The 22927-nt window shown below is 48.4% G+C and overlaps 2 protein-coding genes across 6 annotated transcripts in view; one reads left to right on the forward strand and one right to left on the reverse strand.

The window, feature by feature from the left end:
* The window catches only part of ecm2 (extracellular matrix protein 2, female organ and adipocyte specific), a 54634-nt gene extending 33226 nt beyond the window's left edge, over positions 1-21408 (reverse strand). Inside the window, exons 1-3 of one of the 2 annotated variants that reach the window (XM_072472636.1) lie at positions 21184-21406; positions 5286-5591; positions 1559-1747 (exon numbers count right to left, since the gene is read on the reverse strand). In XM_072472636.1, the coding sequence (XP_072328737.1) occupies positions 1559-1747; positions 5286-5571 (475 nt within the window). In that variant the 5' untranslated portion in view covers positions 5572-5591; positions 21184-21406. Of the gene's footprint in view, positions 1-1558; positions 1748-5285; positions 5592-21183 lie in introns of both variants that reach the window. The other variant, XM_072472637.1, reaches the window with a different exon arrangement.
* The window catches only part of cenpp (centromere protein P), a 452755-nt gene that overhangs the window by 386789 nt on the left and 43039 nt on the right, over positions 1-22927 (forward strand). The window lies entirely within an intron of this gene.

Below are 22927 nucleotides of genomic sequence, written 5' to 3' on the forward strand. Positions count from 1 at the left end.
GAGTAGTGGATGAGGTGGAGGGCTGTTGGAGGCTGCAAAGAGACATTGATAGGATGCAGAGCTGGGCTGAAAAATGGCAGATGAAGTTTAACCCTGATAAGTGCGAGGTGATTCATTTGGGTAGAAAATATTTGAATGCGGATTACAGGGTCATCGGCAGGGTCTGAGGAATGTGGAGGAAAAGAGAGATCTTGGGGTTCATGTCCACAAATCTCTGAAGGTTGCCACTCAAGTGGATAGAGCCGTGAAGAAGGCTTATAGTGTGTTAGCGTTTATTAACAGGGGGCTTGAGTTTAAGAGCCGTGGGGTTATGCTGCAACTATACATGACCCTGGTGAGACCACATTTGGAGTATTGTGTGCAGTTCTGGTCACCTCACTATAGGAAGGATATGGGAGCATCGGAAAGGATGCAAAGGAGTTTAACCAGGGTTATGAGGAAAGGTTGAGGGAGCTAGGGCTTTTCTCTTTGGCGCGGAGGAGGATGAGAGGCGACTTAATAGAGGTTTATAAGATGATGAGGGGGATAGATAGAGTGGACATTAAGAGACTATTTCCTCGGGTGGATGTAGCTGTTACAAGGGGGCATAACTATAAGGTTCAGGGTGGGAGATATAGGAGGGATGTCCGAGGTAGGTTCTTTACTCAGAGTGGTTAGGGTGTGGAATGGACTGCCTGCTGTGATAGTGGAACACTTTAGGAACCTTCAAGCGGTTATTGGATAGGCACATGGAGCACACCAGAATGACAGGGAGTGGGATAGCTTGATCTTGGTTTCGGACAAGGCTTGGCACAACATCGAGGGCCGAAGGGCCTGTTCTGAGCTGTACTGTTCAATGTTCTATGTTCAATATAGAGTTATAGATGGAGCAAATAATAACGTTGTAATTAAGGATTTGTGCAATTCCATTCAGAAAAAGGCTATGGATATTATATAAATATCAAGATTAAGTGGTAGCATTACTACTCCATATATTTTTCCATCAGATGTTCAGTAATGCCAGCAAAAAATAGTGCAAGTCACACTGGCCATTGTCTGCGAACAGCTGTTATAATGCCCTTGCTCCAGAAGAATGTAATCACATAATGCGCTGTGGATTTAACACAAAAATAATTTCGCCGCTTTAACATGCAGTAGCTACAAAACAATTAAGAGCATGTATAGCTTTTCGTGTTGCGTTGCTTTTTGAATAATAATGCAATTATATTTGGCAAGCATTGAATGTAGCTACTGTAGGTTGGGCTTAATTGAATCTTTGAGGTACAAATATAGTTCTTTATATTAAGCAGTGTGCAGTTAAGTGATTTTTTTCATGTGCTCTTTATCAATGTAAAGGAAATGTTTCCAAGCAAATATATGTTATCCTCAATTATTTTCCAACACTTGTTAACATTGTTGAAATAGCCATCTTATCATTTATACCAGGTTTCAATTATAGTTTTTTACAAATATGAACAGATGCAGAAAACAATCCTAAGTTCATAAACATTTTGCAAAGCAATTTTCTATTTTGACTTTTAAATCACAAACAAAAGCTGAATAAAGAATGAGGAAATACCAAATGAAGCACAAATTGGGCAGCATTCTCCTGTTGGTATTATGGTCCTTGCACACTTTAAGATGGGGCAGTTTATTTCATCACAAACCACTTTTCCACTTGAACACAGACAGGTTAGACACGGCTTTGGAGACCAGACTGCCTTGTCATACATGATCATCCCATTTGCCTTGCAACGTCCTTGTCTACCTAATGATAAAAATTCAACAAAAGTGGATCATTATTGTAGGTCTGTTGAAATACTAGAGCGCGATCTTCCAGCCATGCAGCACCGGAAAAGCAGCTCGCTGCGGCACAGCGTAGCCGGTGAAAGCCGGGAGACCCCGCTCCCGGGATCCACCCGGCTCGTAAAACGCCTTGCGCAATTCAACGCAATCTCGTGAGACGTTGCCAGCAGAATTCCGCCCACACTTTTTAGCAAATCTGCATATTGGAGTGAGGCAGTAAGTCTCACTCTAATGTGCAGATTTGCAAGGCACCTGAGGCTTTGGGATTCAATCCCTTCACCTCAGAGACCTCGGGCGAGCGCCGTTTGGTATTGCTTCCGACAAATGGGGACCAGACGGACTGGCACATGTGGTGGTCTCCAAGGGGATCAGAGGCCCCCAGCTGCATGCTTTTTGGGCAGGGTGGTGTCCTGGCCTGCCTGGTGGCACTGCCAGCTGGCAAAGGCACTACCATGGTGCCAGGTTGGCACCAGCAGCATGATGTAAAATTAAATAATTACTTGTCTCTGCAACAACCTTTTATTGCCTTGTGTTGGAGAATATGTAAAGTGATCAACACCTAATAAAGAAAAAAATAAGGTTCATGTTTGAGTGTGACCATTCAACAGAATATGATTCAGAGATTTTACGACAATAATATTGATGCACCATAGTGCCTCCAAAAAATAAAAATTGTTTAATGTTTACATCTGGATACCTGTTTATACTTGTGATCTCTGAGGATAAAATTGCAAGGTGGATGGCCCTGTGGAGCATGAGGCAGTCCACACAAGGTAGGACAGAGAGTGCAGAGGGCTTGAGAAATGGGGAGATAAATAAGCATCATTTTGTTTTCTGCAGCGATCAGAATGGTCTGCTTAGCTGGTGCAAGGGTAAAGGACAGCTTAGTGCACCTAGAGAGGAGCTTAGAAAGCGGAAGGGTGACCAATGGCCATGGCCAGTGCTGAAATCAATAACATTGAGACAATAAAGGAGGAGGTCCTGCTAAGGGAACATAAGACGTTGGGAACTATATTTTTAAAAACAGGATGTTATTCACAGGATTACCATCCAAGCCATACGGTAAATGGAATAGGGCCAGGCAGATCAGGAAGGTGAGTGCTTTGCTGAAAGACTTTGTTGATATGGGAAGAAAGGGTTCTATTTCAAGAGACACTGGCGTCAGTGTTTCGAAAGGAAGGAGCTGTATTACTGGGATAAGCTGCACCTGAACCAGAGTGGAATCAGTGGAAAAAATATATATGGCTATGGATAGAACTTCAAAGTAGCAAACAGGGTTTTGTGAGGGGCTACGAAGAATCCAGCACGAGTTTGTAGTATAGGGTTAACAAGCTTCCTAAGATATCACTGTACCTCACAGACATAAGTCAATCTGTAGCCATCTGAGAGGCAAAAAACGTGCAATACTGGAATTTAGTCCTACACCTGAAATAGAGAAAATGCTGACCATATTATATATCACGCAGAACATGGGTGGGAACTCGTGCTCAGATTGAAGAGAGCAAGTTAGCGAGGATTTAAAGGAAACTGGACGATTCACCTAGCTTAGGCTAGAGAGAAGGAATCTCCATTGTAACCCTTACAGTGAAGTTGATTTGTAAAAGGAAAAAAGAAGCAGGCCAACAGAGGCAGACTGATTCTGGGAGAATTAAGCATTTTCTTAGGGAACAGTGTAACCAAAGTGTGAGATCTACAATCATGCAAAAGTTAAATAGGGAATTTCTTTTCTGAAGTTTAGATTATACATTGCGTACAAAATAGAATTTTGTCAGTATTGCTTTTAGTTTGTTATTGTAAAAGTCTGAAAACTTTAAGTTTTGTTTTGTGATCCTTTCAGTCAGTCACTGGAAATAAAGATCTTTTAAAAAGTTATCGGTCTCGGTGGAAATGGTAACAATTTATATTTTGTGTATGTGTGTTTCAATCAAGGTTCATTTCAAATAATTTGAGCATCATTTTTTCTTTTAGGTTTAAAAAAAAAAAAAGGCATTGGTCTTTATTATTTTTATTCTTATTTTATTCCTACTTAATTGTATAGATTCCAAAGAACACTTTAAAGGGCAAATGCTGGTTTATTACTTGACCAATGTAAGATCATTCATCAACCCTTTGGTGTTATAGATTCCATTTTAGCATTGAGTTTCTACACATTTTTCTATTGTATAACATGCACATTTTTGTAACATTTCTAATTTTGATTATTACAGTTACACAAAGATCTATACAAAGCCATACAAATCTTAACTCATTGCTGATGACCTTTTACATATTTTCATTTCGCTTTCTGGCCCCAAGAACGATGTCCGAAGACATTTTTTCAAGTGTGCAGAACGGACATAGACTGAGCATATGTTATGGACGTGGTTTGTGTGGCGAATAGATCATCTTCTGATCATGACAAGGGAATCAAATCCATTTACAGTTCTCTTGAAGTTTACCAGAAGGTGTGATTGCTCTCCTGATAGAGACTGGTAAGGAAATGGTTGCTCGAGAGACAACCCATCTGTTTCTGCAAGGTTTCAATTTAAACCCAAGTAGTCACAGAAGGCTTTAAAATAATAAAATGTGTTTTTAGTATAGCAGTGGCAATCTGACATCAGCAGAAATATAAAATGTCATATTTCTGTGTATGTTATATAAAAACATGTGGTAGATGTTAATCTGTTGCAGTTGACCAATATTGCAGTGTAGGGAGAATGTTTCATAATCTATCCTTTCCAATAGCTCACAATATATTTTTGAATAGGTTGGATGTAGTTTTATCAGATCATAGAATCATAAAATTTACAGTGCAGAAGGAGGCCATTCGGCCCATTGAGTCTATACCGGCTCTTTGAAAGAGCACCCTACCAAAGCCCACACCACTACCCTATCCCCATAACACAGTAACCCTACCCAACACTAAGGGCAATTTTGGTCACTAAGGACAATTTAGCATGGCCAGTCCACCTAACCTGCATATCTTTGGACTGTGGGAGGAAACCAGAGCACCCGGAGGAAACCCACGCACACACTGGGAGAACGTGCAGACTCCGCACAGACAGTGACCCAAGCCGGGAATCGAACCTGGGACCCTGGAGCTGTGATGCAATTGTACTAACCACTATGCTACCGTGCTGCCCAATATCTAGGTCTTGTACTTGTAGTCAGTCTGATTATGACAATTGACTTGTCGTGGTTAATCTCTATGAAGAGATGATAGAGCCTTACAGCATTTGTCATGCAATTGCAAAGCTACAGGGCATTACATTTATAATATATTCAGATTTTCTGATTGGTGTTAATCTAGAACTAGCATTTATCTTTTTAATTTAAATGGGGAAACACAAGCATTGGAATAATGCAATGTGATGGGAAATTCTAGGTTTACTATATTTCCAAAACAAAAAAACTTAAATGTTTAATGAAGGCAATACATTTTCCTTGAACCATGATGATTTTTGCCTTAATGGGTATGATAGTGGGTGAGATGGTACTTCTGTTATCTGGTTTTCACTCACCTGGTAATACATTGTAGATGGACTCCGTTTCATCAACGCCTAGATATGAGTCAAGAAAGGTTGTCATACTTCCATCTGTGTTAACGTTCAGAAATGTTGCAGGAGAGTGTGAATGCCTTTGTTTGGTTTGTCTGGCCAAATTGCGATTCACAAAGCCAACATGTTGGCGGCTTTGAAGGCGGAGCCTGCTCCTCTGACCACTATTTGTTGCCTTATTTTCCCTCTTGCCAAGAATCCCACACAGGTTGAGCAGTAGGAAGAGAAAAACAAAAGTGTTTACATTCATTGTTTTTCTTTAAGGACCACCTGTAAGGAAGGGGAAAAAAACAACATGAGTTTCATAAACTTTTACTTCCAGTCAAGTTCCAGCTAAATTAAGCTTCATAATGTTAATTTCAATTGTATGTTCGTATAAGTGGCAACTTATATATATTATTAAAGGACTGAACTGTGGAGTGTTTGTCAAGAAACAGCCTGTTTGAATTTAACAGAATAATATACACTGTAACCAATAGTTTATTCACAATATCAAAGTGGAAAATCTGGTTGAATTATGCTCAAATTAATCGCATTTTATGAAATATTTTTTTTAATTATCTGATAGTTAGATGGCCAATCACTTCATGTTGTCTAGTACAGTCAAAACCAACTAATTATTAATCATATTTTACAGTCAGCTGCAAACTAAAAGGTGGTGCTTTGGAAAGAAAGCTTTAAATGGAAGAATGGTAGCAGGCAGACAACTACGAGAAGTGCCAGAAAGGAAAAGATAATAACTAGGTCTTGTACTTGTAGTCAATCTGATTATGACAATTAACTTGTCATGGTTAATCTTTATGAAGAGATGATAGAGCCTTACAGTATTTTTCATGCAATTGCAATAAGTGAGAAATTACAAGAAGAAAATACTCTTTTAGTGCCTGATTTGAATTAAGCTGTGGGTGGGGTATTTCTGGAAGGCGCTGCCATAACATAAAATGGCTGGTTATTGAATTTCACTAATAAAATACATAACAAGAGAAAACATCCATTTCGACATTAAAGCCACAGAGAGCATTCAGCAGCAATCACTGATTCACCAGGTTGATGACATGGATGGAAAACTATAATGAGGAGTTACTGAAAATAATGTCATTGAATTACAGAAGGCTAGGAGGGAATATACTAGAGATTTTTTCATTATTTGTGACCTAGCAGGTGAAGAATGTGATCGTACAATGTTATGTTCTAATTAATTCCAGTAAACAAAGCAGGAAAAAAATTACTGTATGTTATAAGAAAAATGCTTGATAAGATATCAAATGGAGTTAACATTTCCCTCTTATGGTAATCAACTACTTCAGAACTTGCAGTGTTTACTAAAGTTCTCCAGATTCTGTTTCTCTTTTGAAGTTTTATTCCCATGGAACAACCTGGAATAAGAGTTTAAAGAATGGTGGGGGGAGCATAATTATATTACAATCACTTATTTCCATACTTTTCCAATCTTTGGCAGCGATTTAATGGCTGCTTAAGCGAGAGCGCAACGAGATAGTTAGATTGCAGGAGAGGTCAAAATTGAGAACTGGACAGGGCGCCGATCTGTTTGTGATCTAACTGGCCCGTCCCAGTTGCAGAAATCAGGATCCCGCCATAGTGTGGTGAGAAACCAATAATCACAACTTAAGCCCAATCTCATGACAATTAACAGGAGCGATCCCTCTATCTAACGGCCTCCCATGATCTAATGGCCTCCCCAGCTAGTAGTCACGCGGGTGCCGGTTAGTACTTTTTAAAAACGTGAAGCTGGCAGAAGGGCTGCTGTGTGGAGGTGAGTAGCCATCTTTGACCCTGGGCAATGAGCCCAGGAGAACTGGGGTTGCTGCCTTGGTGCTCAGAATGGGATGGGAGGAGCCTTTGTTAGGGCCAGCCTCGGTCGGGGTGGGCCGCCATCAGGGGGTGGGTGTTGCGGAGGAGGGGGAGTGGTCGCCCATGGCCTCGGCTTGGGGATTGGTTGGGTGTCTCAGCCATGCCACCCCCTGAATCGTGTGCTCCCATTCCTGGGGCAACGCCAGCCTGCCAGCCCCACTGACCACCACATAGCTCCCTCTGACCGCAGAGGCCTCTAGCTGCGCAGTTGGAGGCTATTGCTAATTGGGAATTGTGGTTAAGTGAATACTTCATACATCGCAAGTGGATCCCCGTGGCTGGGCGTGCCATGTAGCATATGGGGGTTATTGCCGAGCATCCCAATCAGCCAGTGATGGCTGGATACCGTGCCTGACACTGGGGAGGCAACACCATGGATGTGGCAGCCAACATCTGAGCACCCAGCGACTGGACCCCACCATCGGGGAAATTTCAGCGACCAGAGGGTTGGCGTGTGCACTAGGGAGGGGACCAGCACCTGGTCCAGGTAACGTTACATGAAGGTGTCTGGGGTATAAGGTTTGGGATCCGATAGGTAGAGGTCTCTGCTGTGAGCAGGACGTGTTGAATAGCTGGGGATGTGGGGGGGCAACAATGGGGGGATTGGGGAGGCAGAGGGAATGGGGGAGGCGGGAGAAATAAGATGGGGAGCAATGGGGACGGTGCGGGGGAAAGAGTCATCCAGGGCCTCCATGTCCAGGGAAATGGGCATGATATTGGTGCTTGGTCCATATTGCGGAAGAAAGTGCCAGAGGAGTCATATTGGTCGAGGTCAACGATTTGTAATAATTTATACATGTTTCCCCAAGTGCTCCAATCCCCCAAAGGTGCCACCCCACTCTCCCGAACCCAGACCCTCTTCCCACCTTCCCTCCCCCACCCCTACAACGCGACCCTCCCATGGCCTGTGCCTTCTCAGTGATCCTTGACCTGCTTATCCTTCCGTGCTCTATCGCTGCGCCTCGGTGTGTCCCCAGGATGCACATCAGCGGTGGAGGCAGCCTGCTGCCTACTGCAACTTCAATGCCTGCCGGGCGTCCTCTCGAGGCTCTGGGGCAGGAGGGCCCCGGTGCATTTGCCGGCGGCTCATGCCCCGTTGTGCCACCCTGTTCCGGGTGATGACTTTGAGACGCGCCGTTGACAGTGAGGTGGGTCTCGGTGGAGCAAGTGGCCGTCATCACCACTTTGTAGGGTGGCTTCGGGTTGGCACCCAGGACCGCTCCTAATCGCCCTGGGGTTCACCTTGGGATGGAGGGGCAGCTGGGTCATCTGGCCATGCCACTGGTGCTCATCAGAATGTGCCCCAGTAGCCTGTCCACAACCATTGCTCACCGAGGCGTGTGTCTCTGCGCTGGTGGAGGGAGAAGATGACGGCTATGACGCATTGACGGTGGCATCCCGGAGCTTTCCTGCGAAGCGTTTTCATGGGGGGGTGGGGAGACCACACCGAATGCTGAGGATCCTGTGGGACAATGGACATATGGTCAGTGGGAGGGTGGGTCATTCTGCATGGCTTTAACAACTCGTCCGTAACAGTTCATCTGGGTGGGGGCTGGTGGACCCTCACTTCTGAGCCGTACAACAAACTCAACGTTGGTGACGGATCTGTCCTTGGCCACCCTCACGATCACCACGGACCGTTCCTCATAACGGTGAGGACTCTGATGTCCGGCACCTCTTCCCCCCCATCTGGGCCCTCTCCCATTTGTTGTGGGCCAACTGCTCTTGCTGGGACACAGAGGGGACATAATTAGACGCACGCTTCATTCATCACGGGGTTGGGGAGTATGCAGGGGGCAATGGGGAGTATGGGTGGGAGATGGGGAGTAGGGGGAATGGGGGGGGGTGCTGCTGGACATGGGTTGACCAGGCACAGAATGGTGCTGAGTGGGGGTGGAGCCAGCCGCATTCTCATGGAGGCGGGTTCGGGAATCCGGTGCCAACCCACCTGTGTGGCCCAGAGGAGGTTGTTGATATTCTTATGGCACTTGGTGCTGGTCCTCCTGGCCACGCTCCCTGAGCTGGCGGCTGCTGCCACTTCCTCCCAGGCGGCACTGGCTGTCCTGTGGCTCGGGGGAACGGGTCATCCCGCCTGGCCTCGACCAATAGGTCGACATCACTGATCGTGGGCTGGCCTACTTGGAGGCATGGCTGCGAGCTGAGTGGAGTTGGCTGTGGAGGAGCGGTTTAAATGCTGTTCTCCCTTGTTTGGTCAGCACTGTAGCACAGTGGTGTTGCTTCACAGCTCCAAGATCCCAAGTTCGATTCCCGGCTTGGGTCACTGTCTGTATGGAGTCTGCACGTTCTCCCTGTGTCTGCGTGGGTTTCCTCCGGGTGCTCCGATTTCCTCCCACAAGTCCCGAAAGACGTGCTGTTAGGTAATTTGGATACTCTCCCTCTGTGTACTCGAACAGGTGCCGGAATCTGGCGACTAGGGTTTTTTCACAGTAACTTCATTATAGTGTTAATGTCTGCCTACTTGCGACAATAAAGATTATTATTATTATTAGCAGGGGGCTGGCGAGCGCAGTCCCAATGAATCAGCCGGTGGGACCAGCATTTGGGGTGTGAAACCCATGGGCCCTCGTTTACTGGACCAATTAATGCTTTATAGCAGTGACGGCCTCGCAGGTCCGAGATTTGGGAAGCTCACGGCACTTCCCGCTCACTACCACACTTCGAAGCCTTTCCATTAAATCACACCCTTCATTTATATCTCTCTGAGAAAATAATCTTAACAGTAATGACTGCTTGCAAAAATCCTCCCTCTGCGAAGGAAGCCAGCTTGGATTCAGAAAGCTATGCATTTCATATTTTTAAAAGAAATTTAGTACCCAATTAATTATTTTTTTCCAATTGAGGGGCAATTTAGCGTGGCCAATCCACCTGACCTGCACATCTTTTTTGGGTTGTGGGGCCGAAACCCACGCAAACACTGGGAGAATGTGCAAACTCCACACGGCAGTGACCCAGAGCCGGGATCGAACCTGGGTCCACGGCGCCGTGAGGCAGCAGTGCTAACCCACTGTGCCACCGTGCTGCCCTGCCATTTCATATTGTTAAGTAGCAGATCAGCAATAAAGCAGTAATTCAAATTAGAGATCAGAAAATGTTTTGTGGTTTCAGAAAAAATTGCTGATAGGCAAATCAAAAGTTGCAAATGCCTAGAAATATAGAATCAAATTTGCAGCATTTACTGGACAAATGTAATGCTGGGAAACATATCATGTTCCCACCCGCTCTACAGGACCAAGTGCAGAATTTTCCCATTTTGCGACTAAGTTCCGTGGCAGGGATGAGAACGTGGAGTGTTTCCCACTGCGGAGGCTGGTGGGGAAACATGCCAAATCTTCTGATCCTGACCTTAATATGCACACTATTTGCGGTGACGGAGCAGGCCTGGATGGCGTGTAGTCCGCTGTCGTGTCCAGGTGCCATATTGAAAAAAGATCCAACATCACTGACTATTGAAGAAAGGTGAACCTCTTGGAAATGAAGCTGGATCTCCAGGAGCACTCGGAGACTGGAAGATAGACCTCCTGAGAACGAAGCTGGATCTCCAGGAGTACTCGGAGACTGAAACATCGACCTCCTGAAAATGAAGCTGGACCTCCAGCAGCACTCGGAGACTGGAAGATAGACCTCCTGAAAATGAAGATGGATCTCTAGGAGCGCTCAGAGACTGGACGAGAGACCTGCTGAGAATGAATCTGGATCTCCAGGAGCATTCGGAGACTGGAAGATGGACCTCCTGAGAACGAAGCTGGATCTCCAGGAGCACTCGGAGACTGGAAGATGGACCGCCTGAGAATGAAGCTGGATCTCCAGGAGCACTCGGAGACTGGAAGATGGACCGCCTGAGAACGAAGCTGGATCTCCAGGAGCACTCGGAGACTGGAAGATAGACATCCTGAAAAGGAAGCTGGATCTCCAGGAGCACTGGGAGACTGGAAGATAGACCTCCTGAGAACGAAGGTGGACCTCCGGGAGCACTCGGAGATTGGAAGATATGACTCCTGAGAATGAAGCTGGATCTCCAGGAGCACTCGGAGACTGGAAGATAGACCTCCTGAGAACGAAGGTGGATCTCCGGGAGCACTCGGAGACTGGAAGATATGACTCCTGAGAATGAAGCTGGATCTCCAGGAGCACTCGGAGACTGGAAGATAGACCTCCTGAAAATTAAGCTGGATCTCCAGGAGCACTGGGAGACTGGAAGATGGACCTCCTGAGAACGAAGATGAATCTCTCATAAAATCTTGAGGTTGGAAGATGGCTGTCCTCCAGACATCAAATCTGGAAGGTTCACCTGCAGGTGCTCTTCCCACCCACTGCTGTTGTGTTCCGGGGTCCAGGATTGCCAGTGAATTCCATCGTAAACTCCGGGTGCAGCCCCAGGCAATGTTCAGGTGAGGCCCAACGTCTGCTCATCACATTGTCCCAAATGTGTTTTACGCTGGCATGGAGCGAGATTCTCTCAGCCCAGGCCGAGCCGGAGAATCGCTGGGCTGGGCGCAAATCGCGCGATGCTGCCCCGACGCCGGTCCACCGATTCTCCGGAGAGCGGAGAATCGGCGCCATTGGCGCCGGTCGGGGCCGAACTACGTGGCCTGCCCCCCCCCCCCCCCCCGGCGATTCTCCGCCCGGGATGGGCAGAGCAGCCGTCAGAAAAACATCCGAGTCCCGCCGGCGCCGTCCACGTGTGGTCTTAACCGGCGGGACCTCACATCCATCCGGGGGCGGCCTGGTGTGGGGGGAGGGGGGTCTGACCTCGGGGGGGGGGGCGGGGGGGGGGGCTTTGCTGTGGCCTGGCTTGCGATCGGGGGATACCGATCGGCGTGTCAGCCTCTCTGGCTGGGGGCCTCTTTTTCTCCGCGCCGGCCCCTGTAGCCTTACGCCATGTTGCGTCGGGGCCAGCGCGGAGAAGGGAGCCATTGCGCATTCGCGCAATCACGCAGGTCATACTGCGCATGCACGCATTGGCACTGGTCACACTGCGCTACGCAGACCCGCGGCGCCCCTTTGACGCAGTAGCTGGGGTGGCGTGGGTCGCTCCAGTGCGGTGCTGGCCCCCTGTAGGGGTCAGAATCGCTGGTCCTGGGAGCATGTTGACACCGTCGTGAAACGCGACGGCGTTTACAACGGCGTCAACAGTTAGCCTCAGGATCAGAGAATCCCGCCCCATTTTTCCTGCTCGCATCATGGAGAATCTGGGCCGGGATTCTCCCTTCCGGGGACTAAGTCCCCACGCCGGCGGGAAAACAGGCGCCAACGACTCCGGTGTCAATGGGTCCCCAAGGTGAGGAATTCTCACCTGTCTTGGGGGCTTGGTGGACGCCTGAGGGGTTGGCGTCGCTCCAACCAGCGCCGAAAGGATGGCGCGAGTTTGCGCATGCACCAAAGGGCCAGCGTGGTCTCGTGCATGCCAGACCGGTCGGTGTATTTTTGCACATCCGCGGAAGGGTCTCTTCTCCGCGCCGGCCCCTGTAGGGCTCCACCATGGCCGGCACAGAAGGAAGAGGTGCCCCCACGGAACAGGCCCACCTGCAGATTGGTGGGCCCTGAAAACGGGCCAGGCCACTGTGGCGGCCCCCCCCCCCGGGGTCGGATCCCCCAGTGCCCCCTCGAGGACCGCCCCCGCTGACTTAACTGGCAGGTCCTGCCATGTGGGACCATACGTAACCCACGCCAGCGGGACTGGCCAAAAACAGACGGCCACTCAGCCCATCGAGGCCCGGAGAATTGCGGGGGTGGCCGCTGTCAATGGCCCCCGACCGTCATGGCGTGAATCCCGCCCCCGCCCGAAAAGCCCGGCGGTAGGTCGGAGAAACCCGCCCCTGATGTGAGTGGGGTCAGGCCTTCACCTGTATCCCATTAATGGATGCAAATGAGGTTCACGCCAACCCCTGGCAGGTTTTCCAGCATGCCATGGCAGGCACCAAAGATTCCGCTATAAATTCACACCAGTGTGAAAACTATTTCTGGGCCTTCTGCCATATTCTCCCCTCACATTTGCCATTGAGAACGCCGGCAGGAGCTTGGGAGAATTCCTCTTATTCTCAGAATGGGAGAATTCCACCCTAAAACTGAAAATGTTTCCAGAAGACAAAAAGGAGCAATTTAGTGTGGCCAATCCACCTACCCTGCACATTTTTGGGTTGTAGGGATGAGACCTATGCAGACACGGGGAGAATGTGCAAACTCCACATGGACAGTAATCCAGGGGCGGGATTGAACCGGGGTCCTCGGCGCCATGAGGCAGCAGTGCTGACCACTACGCCAGTGTGCCACCTGGCCAAGAAGTAATTTAGTTATGTGGTAATGTGGAGCTTTAAATGAACTTTACTTTCCATTTTATAAATGAGTGCCTTCACCTAAAATTCTTTTATAGCTTTGGGGCACAAAGAAAATGGGGATGGATTCTCCGTTGCTCAATGTCGGTATCCGGTTTCTCGATCGGGCCAAGAATGAAGTATCAGCAGAAAAACTGGATCAGCACTGCGCCTAACACGTTGCGATGCTCCAATTCCCCGCCGGCAGTGGCAGCAAGCTACATACCTGTGCCAGCCCTCTCAACCAGAGGTCACGCGGGTGTGATTTGGTGCAAGTATTTGCTAGCGGGGCCTAAGCGCCATGGCTGTCGAGGGGGAGCAAGGAGGTAAGCAAACTTTTGAAACTTTGCGGACTTGCTGGGGGTATATGCCTGGATCTCGTGGAGCAGTGGGGAATCACTTGTGGCAAGATTGTGGATTTAGGGTGTCCCCCTCGGGATTGGGGTGCCCTGGCTGAGACCCCCATTGCTGGGTGAAATTATTTAAACCCACCCCCTTGCTGAAAATTACAGTCTCCTGGCTGTTGACACTGCTGTCAGTATCCTGTAAATACTTTGAGGGTTCTGGTCATGTGGAAACCCACCCAGCCAGCCCACCTGGAAATCCTCATATCCCAGCAGTATTATCAAGGAGATGGGTGCACCCATGCTCAGTCACCGGTGCACCAGATGTTTGCATTCCTCAGTGCACTCCTTCGAAGTGCATCGCCACAGCAGAGGAAGCAGAGAATTAGCAGAGCTGATCCGAAACAAAGGACACAGGTAACGTTGTCGCAGGAACCTTCCCTGGCACACAGCTCCTCTCAGAGTATAATCCTCACCAGGTAGCCCACCCCTGAGGATCGCAAGATGTCTCCAAGCCCTCTGCCTGTCTATCGCACCCCTAATCCCATCCATCTCGCCCCAAGCCAGGACCCCTGCCACAATCTGTGTGCGGAACCCTGCCTCCACATAACACTGCAGCTAAGGCCCCAGCAAACGCAAACATCCCTTGTTCACCCCCATCTGTAGGATCTGCCCACACACCAGGATCTTAGTATGGAGACGAATGGCTGCAGAGTATGAACGTCTCCACCACACAACCAATTGCTATCCTCCTGGCGGCATAGCACAAGGCTCACTCAGTGAGTAGACCCACAGTAGACTACACTGGGAAAAATAGGTCAGGGGCCACAGAGCCCATCGCTAACACCGGTTGCAGCAGCCACCGTTACTCCAGTTGACAGGGACGTGTGGTGAGGATAGAGGCTCCCCACATCACTGGCCGGGTGCCAGTCACTGATGGGGATGGGTGCAGTGCGGAATACATCACCTCGACGGGGCCGGGGGAGGGAATGTGGCTTGTTGAGGGTGGCTCAGCAGTACAACCCAGGGTGACCATGTACCTTGGATGGTCAAGGGAATCCTCATCTTGGTGACATTCTCTGTCTCTCGCTCCCCCACCCGCAGAGACATGGACTTCAGACTACAGTCAGCAATGCTAGCTATCTACCTTGCCGCTGCAGCCATTGCGGATGCACGGTGGCAAGAGTGCGAGGGCCAGCCCAGAGAGGACCCTGCACAAGAGAAGCCTACCCCAGAGGAGCAGGTGCCACCTGTGAAGCTCAAGTGCAGGCCGTCCAACAGGCAGAGGAGGAGATGGGAAGGAGACACCCTATCAGGCCATATGTATACCATTGGTGCTTGTCTTTCAAGGAGCTGCCAGACCGCATGTGCCGAAGATATTTCCAGCTCACCAGGGAGACCATGCACCATCTGTGCCAGATGGTGGCACACCTGGCACTGAGGGTATGGAGAGGACACCCGCCCCTGGTGACCATCAAGGTGACGGTTGCCCTGAACATTTATGCTTCTGGCTCATACCAGGGCTCGAATGGGGACCTGTGTGGGATCTCGCAAGCGTCCGCGCAGTGATTGATGCTATATGCGCCCAGGCACCAGACTACATCACCTTCAACTTGTACCAAGCCCCAACAAGATGCCCAGGCAGCAGGATTTGCTGCCATCGCTGACATGTCCATGGTGCAGGGGGTTATCATCATCATCATAGAATTTACAGTGCAGAAGGAGGCCATTCGGCCCATCGAGTCTGCACCGGCTCTTGGAAAGAGCACCCTACCCAAGGTCAACACCGCCACCCTATCCCCATAACCCAGTAACCCCACCCTAAGGGCAATTTTGGACACTAAGGGCAAGTTATCATGGCCAATCCACCTAACCTGCACATCTTTGGACTGTGGGAGGAAACCGGAGCACCCGGAGGAAACCCACGCACACACGGGGAGGATGTGCAGACTCCGCACAGACAGTGACCCAAGCTGGAATCGAACCTGGGACTCTGGAGCTGTGAAGCAATTGTGCTATCCACAAGGCTACCGTGCTGCCCTAACGATGCCCTATCGATGGCACGCATGGCGCCCTCGGAGTACTGGTTCCAGTACAGTCCCCAGAGGATCTTGAGCATCATGGTGGCCTGCTGCATCCTTCATAACATCACACAGCAGCGGGGTGACATGCTGGAGGAGGAAGAACGATAGGCCTCATCTGAATATGAGGATGGTTTCCAGAAAGGCCCGGGCATGGAGCCAGAGCTAGCATGTCAAGCAGCCCAGCGCGTGATCCAGGGCCGCCACACATGGAACAACGTCATCACCTCTCAATGTACCAACTAGGAGGCCATGCTAGCGGCAGCTCCACCGCCCTCGCCCATTTCCTTCTCTCCGCCCCCCCCCCCACCCCCCCATACTTTAAACCTCGCCTCCACACACAATTCACCTTCCCCTGAGCCTCTCAACTCTTCGCTCTCCCTTAGCCCTTCCACCATTTCCCTCTCCCTTATTCCTTCAGTTCACCTTCCTCCAACCTTCCACTCCTTTCCACTGCCACAGCTCCTCCTTCCGAGGATCTTACCAGCATCAACACAGGGTGTTGGCAGGATCAGCAGGTCTTGCCCATGGGATGGAGGGCTGTGACATCCCTGGCAGTGCCAGCTGGGTACTAGGTGGTGCCACCTGGATGCTACCCTGGTACTGCCCGCCTGACAGGGGCACTGGCTGGTTATCAGTACCGAAGTGCCCGGGTGTGTGGGGGCTCAATGACCCCCCTTATGGGTGAGTTGGGGGGGCCCGTGGGTCACGTTGGGGGGTCTCGAGATCGGTCCGATCTCTTCCTGCACTGGCGAGTAGAGCTTCTCAGTGCAGGAAATTATACTAAGTGCGGCCGAATCCTGTTAGATAGCATGGTCCTTCTCAGCGCTGCAAGTGCTGGGAAGCCCCTGGCTAAACGCGCTCGACACCGACCCTGTTTCAGTTAGATCGTGCCCATAATATAAGAATTCTGTGCAGAATGTCTGTCTGTTTCCAGTATGTTATCTTAACTATAAAGACTGGAAGAAGGGGACAGTTATGAGATGCTGAAAAGAGGTGAATTGATTTTTGTACAATAATTGATCTGGAAAAACATTACTTTTCATCCCTGGCTGAATGTTCATCGTAACCATCAATCAGAATATCAAAGCAATACTTAATGAGAAACCATGTCAAAACAAAAATCTATTTTCCTTGTGCAGATCAGGTTGTGCTCCAAAGAATTATTGAAAAACACCTTGATCACCAATATTTGATCATGAACGTGTTTTATTTACATCAAAGCTGTCAAAGCTTGTGGTTTAAAGCAAATCTAAGATGTTGTAACCTCGTGCAAGTATATTTTTAAGTTAGAATAATTAACTGTTTAATGTTTGCGAATAATATATTTGTAAAAAAGCAAGAGTCACTGGCCGAGAATTTCTGGCCCACCCCGCAGCATGTTTTATGGTGGCGGAGGTGGCTCGCTATTGGCCACCGAAGGAATCTTCTGGTCCTGCCCAAGTTGATGGCCATTTGTATTGCTCACCGCCCTGTCAGAGGTTGGAAGCACCGGAGAATCTCAGCCACTGACTGACCAGAAATTGCCCATAACATCTGGAGTGGCAATTTCCGGCGGAGTGCCACTCTGGATGGACTTACCCTCATTGAAATTTCAACGCCCCTGTTGCGCCCAGGACGATTTTCGGTTTTGGGTCAGGCCAGAGTGTGTGCTTGGTTGGCATGGTGTGGAGTTCCAATGGAGGGCTGGGGTGGGGATGGTGTGAGGGGCTGGTGGGTGCGGTGTGAGGGGCTGGGGGTGATGTGGGGACACCCCTCAGGGTTCATGTGTGTGCAAGGTGTCCCGCGCGGGGCCAGTTTGTCTTTTTTATTGAGTTAGAAGGGGCGGAATTCTCCGCAATCGGCGCAATGTCCGCCGACCGGCGCCAAAAACGGCTGAATCAGTACGGCATCGCGCTGTCCCAAAGGTGCGGAATTCTCCGCATCTTGAGCGGCCGAGCCCTAACCTTGAGGGGCTAGGCCCGCACCGGACTGATTTCCGCCCCACCAGTTGGCGGGAAAGGCCTTTGGTGCCCCGCCAGCTGGCGCGGAAATGACTTTGCCGGGCAGCGCATGCACAGGAGTGTCAGCAGCCGCTCACGGCATCCCCGCGCATGCGCAGTGGAGGGGGAGTCTTCCGCCTCCGCCATGGTGGAGACCGTGGCGAAGGCGGAAGGAAATGAGTACCCCCATGGCACAGGCCCGCCCGCGGATCGGTGGGCCCCGATCACGGGCCAGGCCACCATGGGGGGGCACCCCCCAGGGCCAGATCGCCCCGCCTTGTCCCGCCGGTAAGAGAGGTGGTTTAATCCACGCCGGTGGGACAGCCATTCCAGCAGCGGGACTTCGGCCCATCACGGGCCGGGGAATCGCCGGGGGGGGCCCGCCAACTGGCGCGGCGCGCTTCCCGCCCCCGCCGAATATCCGGTGCCGGAGAATTTGGCAATCGGCGTGGGTGGGATTCACGCCAGCCCCCGGCGATTCTCTGACCCGGCGGGGGGTCGGAGAATCTCGCCCAAGTTCTTTTTTCCCTTCTAACTCTTTCAGAATAACTATCTGGGCAAAATTGGCAGACCCATCCAAAGTTAGCAATTGAAATCGCTTTATCAGATGGTTCCCACCCTATTGTCCGTAGGAAGTTAGCTCTTCTGGAAAATTGCCACGTAAGCCCTTATGTGGGAACTTCCTAGAGGGATTCCACAGGGCATCATTGGGGTACTCCAGGAACTGGGAAGGTGAATAAAGAGCAAGTTGTTTCTGAATTCACTTCAAGTTCGGAGAGCCAATTTACTCCGTGTTCTTCCGAACCAAAGTTTACTTTCTGTTATTGAGCTTACTTTTACTGAAGTACAACAAAAAAACTATTAAAGCAATCTAAGATTTAACATTATTCAAAATTGTGAATTGGTTCCTTGGTAGATGAATAAAACCTTTGCAGGTACAATGGTGAATAAGACATCACTCTGCACTTTTGACCCAAACTGAGTGATATGCCATTTACACTGGGATCTGCATTTTGGGTGTGAACAATTGACCCCAGAGGGCTTCACTTGAACTGCTGCACTGTAATTGTAATGAGATTGATTGGCTATGTCTTCTTTCGATACCAACATTTATGTAGCAAAGTAGAAATCACTTCACTGTGATGCTACATTGTATTTCTAAATTGACGTCAAGACGAAAAAAGAGAAATTTGGGGCAAAACCATGATTCCCCACCCCCAGCGATCTCAAACCCTCAGTGTTCACCCCCAAGTGATTTCCCTCCCCCAAGCGAATTACCACCCCCTGAGTAAATCCCCCCCCCCCCCACTGAGTGATTCCTCCTTGAATGATTTCCCCCACCGTAATTACCCAAAGCATGGCAATTTCCTTCTCCCCAGCAATGTTACCCCCCATCTCAGCGAATTACCCCTCCTCAGCAAATTCCCCTCCCAGTGATTTCCCCCTCTTCCCAGCAATTTCCAAGCAAGCCCTTCCTAGCGACCAGTCCCTTCCCTTGCAATCACACCTGCCGAACAATTTCCCACCCCTCTCCTTCCCTCCCTAGCGATCCTTCCCTTGCAAGCCCCCTACCCTTCTTAGCGAACCCCATCCCTAACAATCACCCTCCCTCTGAATCCCACTCCCTAGCGATCCCATATCACTAGCGATCCTCCCTCCCTAGTGATCCTCCCCCTCCTGTGATTCTACCCCACCTCCATCCTTAGCAACCCCAATCATCTCCCTCTCCCACACGCTTCCTCCCTCTCTCCCTGCCGATTCCCACCACCTTCCCTCGCAATCCCCCCTCCCTAGTGATTCCCTCTCTCCCTAATGATCGTCCCCTCCCTTCATCCCTCCCTAGCGATCCTTACCACCTCCCGTCCTCGTGGTTCCCTGCCCCTCAAAATCCCTCCAGCTGGAGGTAGTGAGGGAGGGTTGTTTGAAAATCCTTTTTTAAATTCTCATGTGGAGAACTCTAGTTTTATCTCAGTGTGACTGATAGTTAATCTGGTAGAGGTGGGAGCAAGTCAGAATTAACCAGACCTGAGGTGGCTCTTCTGTGTGAAGGCCCAGGTTAATACAAGTTAAAGTGACTCCCCAGAGGGGATCCCACAGCCTGAGAGTCATTCCTGAATGTTTCAACCAGATGAACCTGGGCCTTTTGGGCCTTACCGCCCAAAGAAACCCGAAAATAAACCACTCGACTGTTCTGAAAATTACACGCTTCTTCCGTCAAGCCCACCACTCTGAGGTTCATGCACTTCGACCTGTTCTCCAGATCTTCCACTTTGGCCTTCAGGGCCTTATTCCTATCCGACATGAGCAGTATTTCAGCCTCCAATGAGGCAAGCTGGTCCTCATGCCTCGACAAGGCCTCTTCCATGCCCATCAACATTTGCACCTTTACAGCTTTGGCTGTCTTGCCCAGCTGCTCCCGTATCAGGCCCAACACCTCCTCGACGGTGGTTTTAAATGACTCTTTAATCTCCTTTCCTTGTCACTCGAATTGGCCTGCCAATCGTCTCCAACTCCTGGGCCATCACCCCAGCCATTGTTTCTAACGATGTGTGCGGCTGCCTCCGCCATCTTTTCTCCCCAGATTCCTTTGCCAGGCTCCCAGCCAGGGGTTTCTTTCCCGCAGCCTTTATCAACGAGGCTTTTGATATTCCTCAATAAACATATCCGAACTCCATACCAATCGACTGGGTTAGAGCCCAAAACTCCCTAAATAAACAGGCAAAAAGCATCAAAATACCAGGACCTTGGCAGGAGCCACCTTTTGTGCCATCTGCTTTCACATATGCCGTCACCGGAAATCACCAACATTTCCTAAAATTGTTTTGCTCCCTGTATATCTGTATTTTAGTGGAGAGTGCTGTTGCTTCGTCACTACTGTGTTTATGTTGGTTGGTTGGGGTAGCTACTCGGGTTCTTCCTCAATTGCGTAACAGACATTTGAGCATTATCAAGCCATACAGGAAAGTAAAGCCGCATACAACCTAGACCTGTTTTTCAATGCTACCATTGCTGGTCCTCAACATTTTCCATCACAACCAACAGACAATCCAAGAAATTGCCTTTTTGACTAGGAGAAAAAGGCATTTTTCAATTTCCGGAAGAAAATCCACGGGATTCCTATTCCAGCCAGTGCTCCCATTAGTAACTGAATGACTTCCTTGCTTTTATTTTACCACTTTTGACTTCAACATTGATGTTAAAAACAGCCACTGCAAAAAGAAATTTAAAACAAGCAAGAGGAGTGAACTTACCAGCTTCCCCTCCCACCAGACACGCAGACACTTTGTACACTTCCTTAAAGAGTAAACTGAAGTGTGTAACAGCCTGGCCCCTGGGGTAAAAGAGAGTTGGTTGTAATAAAGAATCAAAGACCGGATTACTGGAGAAACAAAAAGCCAGCTTGGAGGATGGAATGTTTTGGTCCTTGGGACAGCAAGGCTCAGCTGGGAAATTTCTGAAAATGCAGTGGCTATTGTAAATGTTAGCTACATTCTTTTCCACTGACAAAACAAGTAATTGTATTTCATTGTACTGCAGAGCAGAGCAAATATGAAGCTTTCTTAGTTATCAGCTGTTATGATTTTATAGCGGCTTGGCAAAACATTTGAGAAAATATATATGGATACAAGGTTGTTTTTTTTAGAGTCCCGCTTTTCAAGTTAATATTTGTAATCCTGTTCCAGCAGAAAAAAAATAATGAAATGGAATAACGAGAAACTTTTGGAAAATCGAAGGGCACACTTTTATCATAAAATCTTTGTTGAATTAGTTTTAAGTTTCTTCCTGCTTGTAATAAAGTTTAGCCCCTGGTGTAAAAATAAGAGAAAGGAGACGTTGCTGCACATATTCATTTCCTGAAATCTGATACTATTGAGTAGTTTGGGAATACTGAACCAACGGCGGCTAACGGAAAAAAAAGCATTTAAACACAAAAGAACCATAATACATCACCACAATTCTTTAGTCCCTGAGGCCAAGAACTTCTTATCGACTTTGTTAACTTCAGTCTTATCATAGACAGGAACTAACAAGCATCTGAAGGGCTTCAGCAGTGACAAATGTTAAAAGCAGATGGACTGCATTTTTTTTAAAGCTTGGTTTGCCTAAGTAACTTTAAAATTACTATTAAGAAAAAAGCAATGTAGGGATCATTCCTAGATAAATGTAGGGAGAAATGCAAGAATGCAGTTATTGCTTAATTATTAGGCATTGAACGTCTAGAGCAGAGCTACTAAACACATGGGATGTTAGTGTGGTATGCTGCATGAAATACTTTTCTCCAATTGAAGAGTACATAAATAATATGTAAGACTAAAATTTCCAGTAAATTTGATGTTATATAGCTTAGTTAAAACAAAGAACCAAGTCATCCAGTGAGTTGGTAGCTGAGGCACTTTGGTGTAAACATAACTAGAATATAAGCTTAAAACCTTCCAGAGATAGTAACCAAGTTTGAATTTCTTAGTTGTATAAACAGATTTATGGGCAACCTGAGGTGTTTTGTCACCATACTTTGTAAAATCATATAGCACAGAAGGAAGGCATTTGGTACATATGGATGTGCCACCTCTTTGAAAGAGCTAGCTAATCAGTTCCATTCCTCTGCCCTTTCTCCATAGCCCTGCCAATTTCTCCCTTCAAGTACAGTATATAATCAATTACCTGAAATTGGCAAAGTTCACTTCTGAGATCTGCTTTGATCCAACTTGGCAATTAAAAAATAAATAAAAGCCAGCCTTATTTGGAGTCAAGAGAATCTTTCTAACCCGCATATTTGGGTGGTTGATTCCCAACTGAAAGGGCACATTTGAGTCATAGGAATCAGTGAAAATTACATGTCTCAGTTGGACAATTTCTGTTTTGAGTTGTGCTGTTAGATTGAAAAAGGAACTTGATCCATCTTGGATATATAAAGAAGAGTAATTGATATAACTTCTTGAAAGATATTTCATGCTGAAATACCGGAGAACAACACTGATGATGGACATAGCAAAG

This window comes from Scyliorhinus torazame, chromosome 13, assembly GCF_047496885.1.
Source record: "Scyliorhinus torazame isolate Kashiwa2021f chromosome 13, sScyTor2.1, whole genome shotgun sequence".
Lineage (NCBI taxonomy): Eukaryota > Metazoa > Chordata > Chondrichthyes > Carcharhiniformes > Scyliorhinidae > Scyliorhinus > Scyliorhinus torazame.